The sequence below is a fragment of the Quercus suber genome, unplaced genomic scaffold (genome assembly GCF_002906115.3).
Source record: "Quercus suber isolate HL8 unplaced genomic scaffold, Cork oak 2.0 scaffold_798, whole genome shotgun sequence".
Lineage (NCBI taxonomy): Eukaryota > Viridiplantae > Streptophyta > Magnoliopsida > Fagales > Fagaceae > Quercus > Quercus suber.
Genome location: NW_027070233.1, coordinates 41,167 through 45,155, shown reverse-complemented (window position 1 = coordinate 45,155; position 3,989 = coordinate 41,167). Strand labels below are relative to the sequence as shown.

Sequence of the window (3,989 nt, the reverse complement as noted above, 5' to 3'; positions counted from 1 at the left end):
CTAGCTGGAGCTGTCACTAGATTCACTCACAATGCCCAAATTTGGAATAAAGAAGTCTTTGGAAATATATTTGTGAGGAAAAGACAGATCATGGCAAGATTGCTCGGAGCTCAGAAAGCTCTTGCCAATAATCTTAATAGCTTCCTGATCAATCTCCAAGAGCAGTTATCTGGAGAATACAATGAGATTTTATAGCTTGAAGAAGAATTGTGGGCAATGAAATCTAGAGTCAATTGGACCATTTTTGGGGAGAGAAACACTTCCTATTTTCATTTGACTACTCTGGCTAGAAGGAGTAAGAACAAAATTACTAGCATTTTGAATGATGAGGGAGTTTGGATTCATAGCGTGGAACAAGTCCAAGAAGTTTTTACCAAAAGCTTTGAAAAGCTATACCAGATTGACCAAACTGCCTGCCTTATGGTTCAGAGCTGGGATTCAGAATGGTGCATGAGGCTAGATTAGGATGAAGCCAACTCTGTGGGTCTGATGCCTTCTGATAAAGAGATATGGGATGCCCTTAGATCCATGAAGCCATACAAAGCCCTGGGAAGTGATGGGATGCATGCTGGTTTCTATTAGAGGTTCTGGCTTGTGGTTGGGGAATTAGTGAGAAGTGAAGTGAAGACAATTTTTGTTAATCAGAAAATCCCTGACTACCTTAACCAAACTCTTATTGCTTTGATCCCTAAACAATTGGGACCTGAGACAGTTAGCCAATACATATAAGCTTATGCAATACTATTTATAAAATTGTCTCTAAAATCCTAGTTTAGAGAATCTGACCCCTACTGCCTAGACTCATATCTCCAATGCAAGCAGCATTCTTAGAAGAGAGAAGAGGAGTAGATAATGTAATCATTGCCCAAGAACTTATTTACTCTCTTGGGAAAAGGAGAGGTAAAGATGGTTATATGGTGGTGAAGATAGACTTGGAGAAAGCCTATGATCGTTTAGGGTGGAGTTTCATTAGGATGGTGCTTATTCACTTTGGGTTCCCTGAGAACATTGTTAAGCTAATCCTAAGTTGTGCGTTAACAACATCAACCTCTCTACTCTTCAATGGAAGCAAACTTCAACCCTTTTGTCCCTCTAGGGGAATCAGACAAGGTGATCCCATTTCACCCTATCTGTTCCTTTTATGTATGGAATTTCTTGGGGCTTAAATTACCAAAATGTGTGAAGAAAATAATGGGATATGGTCAGAGCTTCCAGAAGAGGACCTAGCTTCTCCCATGTTTTCTTTGCAGATGACATTATGCTCTTTGCCAAAGCTAATACCAAGAATTGCAATGCCATTATGGAAGTTCTTAACAACTTTTGTAACCTGGTTGGGCAAAAGGTCAATTATGGTAAGTTTAGAGTCTTCTTCTCTCCTAATGCCATTGCAAGGAGGAAAAGGACTATGTGTAGGAGACAGGGGATCCTTGCAACCAATAATCTTTGTAGATATCTGGGATTCCCCATCATCCACAAAGGTAGAGTTGGAAATGCTTTCAACTTTATTTTAGGTTGCTATCAGGAGCAGGAAGACTAGTGCTTGCCAAGTCTGTTGTTGCCCCTATTGCAGAGTATTATATGTAGTGCCATAACCTCCCTGCTAAAGTGTGTGATTCCATTGATAAAATGATGAGGGATTTCATTTGGGGCTTAATTGAGGAAAGAATGAGAATGCATATGGTTAAGCGGGGTACTGTCACACTGCCCAAAGAATTAGGAGGTTTGGGGCTTTATTCAATGAAGCATAGGAATGAAGCCATTTTAGCTAAGCTTTGTTGGAGGCTTGCTCATGAGGAAGGGAAGCCTTGGGCAAATATGCTAACAACAAAATATCTTTGTCCCAACAGAGTGACTGAAGAAGGAAGAAAACTGCCCTGCTCTCGGGTTTGGGCAGCTTGCAAAAAGAGATGGCAAATTTATGTGAAAGGCTTGAGATGGACAGTTAGAAATGGTGATTCAGTGAATATGTGGATGGATTTTTGGTTGCCTAATGGGAGATTGAGGGAGCTTATTGAAGGATCCCTGATCTGAGGAGAAGAAGAGTTAATTGTTAGACAATGTTATGATGAAAATCATGATTGGAAGCCTTCAAGCATCTCCTTTGAGCTCCTAGCAAGTGTGCTTAATCCTATCAAGACCACTTCCTTCTCTTATGTACCTCAAGCTAGTGATAGTTTCATGTGGGCCTATTCCAAAAATGGATCATTCTCTATTCAAGTAGCCTACCTCATTGCAAAGGGATTAAACCCCCTGAACTTGGATACTATGTCATTTAAGTGGGTTTGGAAGTCCGAAACTCTCCTAAAGATTCAGTTCCTTATATGGCTCTATCTCAAAGGCAGTCTACCCACGGCTTAAGTGCTGGGTTCAAGAGGTTTAATCCTTGATTCAATGTGCAAATTGTGTAATAAGCATTATGAAACCATAGAAGACCTGTTCAGAGGCTGTGAGGTTGCACACCAATTTTAGCAGCAGCTGCAAGTCCCCCATTGCACCAGAAATTCATTTACCCTTCCTTTTAAAGTTTGGATGGAAGTCAATTGTAATGATGTTATGAATGCCATTGCTAAAGACATACCTTGGAAGGTTCTGTTTCCTATAGGACTTTTAGCATTTATGGATTCACAGAAACAACTTTCTATTCAGGACAGGAACTGTGGATTCACAGGTATGTAGAAAATGCATACAAGGCAGTGTTGAGTTTTTTTCAATTGGGCTTGTAACAAAGACCAAGCAACTTAAAACCATTGTTCCTGTGGGATATTAGGAGAAGCTACCGAGGGGCTAGATAAAGCTCAATACTGATGGCTCAGCTTTGAGGAATCTAGAAAGAGCAGGTAGGGCGGGTTGATCTGAGACTATGATTGAACTATGGGCGCTAAGAGATGGATTGATGCTAGCCAAGGAAATGGGAATGCAACAACTAATTATTGAACTTGATGCTTTGAGTGTTGTTATCCTAATGAACAATGAATTTGAAAATTTATTAATGGAACCACTCTTAATTGATTGCAGGAACCTGTTGAAGGAGTTCCCAAACAAGCGCGTGATCCATGCTTATCGTGAAGCCAACCAGTGCACTGATGCATTGGCTAAACTAGGAGCACAGTTCTTGTATAGTTTTTGCTGTTTTTTGCAACCCACTGCCTGTGGCGGAGGCTATTTTGGCTTTTGATAAGGCAAATAAGCATTGTAACAGACTTGTGAATTCTTAGTGTTAATATTAGCTCATGGTTTCCCCAAAAAAAAAAAAAAAAGCACTGAAAAAAAAAAAGATAAAAATAATAAAAATAAAAAACAAGAAAACGAGGGACAAGATGAACTTTATATTTTTAAGGAAACTTGTGTATTTCATTTCAACATAAATCTAATGTTACACAATCCTACTATTTGAGTTGCAACACAACATGGATCTTCTTCTAGTACAAGAGCTACTAAAGAATAGTGAAATAGGTATAGTAGTGAAATGGTTTGGTGTATAAGAGCATTCTCATTAGCTCTCTCATAAAAAATGCCATTTTGACACACCAAAAACCTACTTTATCATTTTAGCACATCATTTTACAACATCCCATTTATCAGATGTTTTATTCTTCCCTTTTATACATTAAAATAATATTTACACCACATTAAAATAATATATTAAACTCCACCACCAACAACAACAACAGCTCCACTATTGCCATAACAACGGCCACCAACAACCACTGCTGCAACAACACCGATAGCCACCACCGACACAAACCCACATCCACCAATGGCACTTAAAAAAAAAAAAAACTGAACGGTTTTAGACCCCTTAAAACAACTAGATTAGTTAGCCTAGATTAATTAGCCAAGTTGTTACTTAGTCAAATTATGCAATTCTAGGTTAAAGCAATCAAATAATCATATCAAAATAATAAAGTAGCGGAATAATAAAAGACACAATGATATGATCACCCAGGAAACCACACGGTAAAAACCTGGGGAGGATTTGACCTAGCTAT

The 3,989-nt window shown here is 38.8% G+C and overlaps 1 protein-coding gene across 1 annotated transcript in view; it reads right to left on the bottom strand.

Moving 5' to 3' along the window:
• The window catches only part of LOC136064912 (uncharacterized), a 23,063-nt gene continuing 19,074 nt past the window's right edge, over positions 1-3,989 (bottom strand). The window contains exons 2-3 of the mRNA XM_065767367.1: positions 1,172-1,327; positions 1-144 (exon numbers count right to left, since the gene is read on the bottom strand). Coding sequence (XP_065623439.1) covers positions 1-144; positions 1,172-1,327 — 300 coding nt within the window. The remainder of the gene's footprint in view (positions 145-1,171; positions 1,328-3,989) is intronic.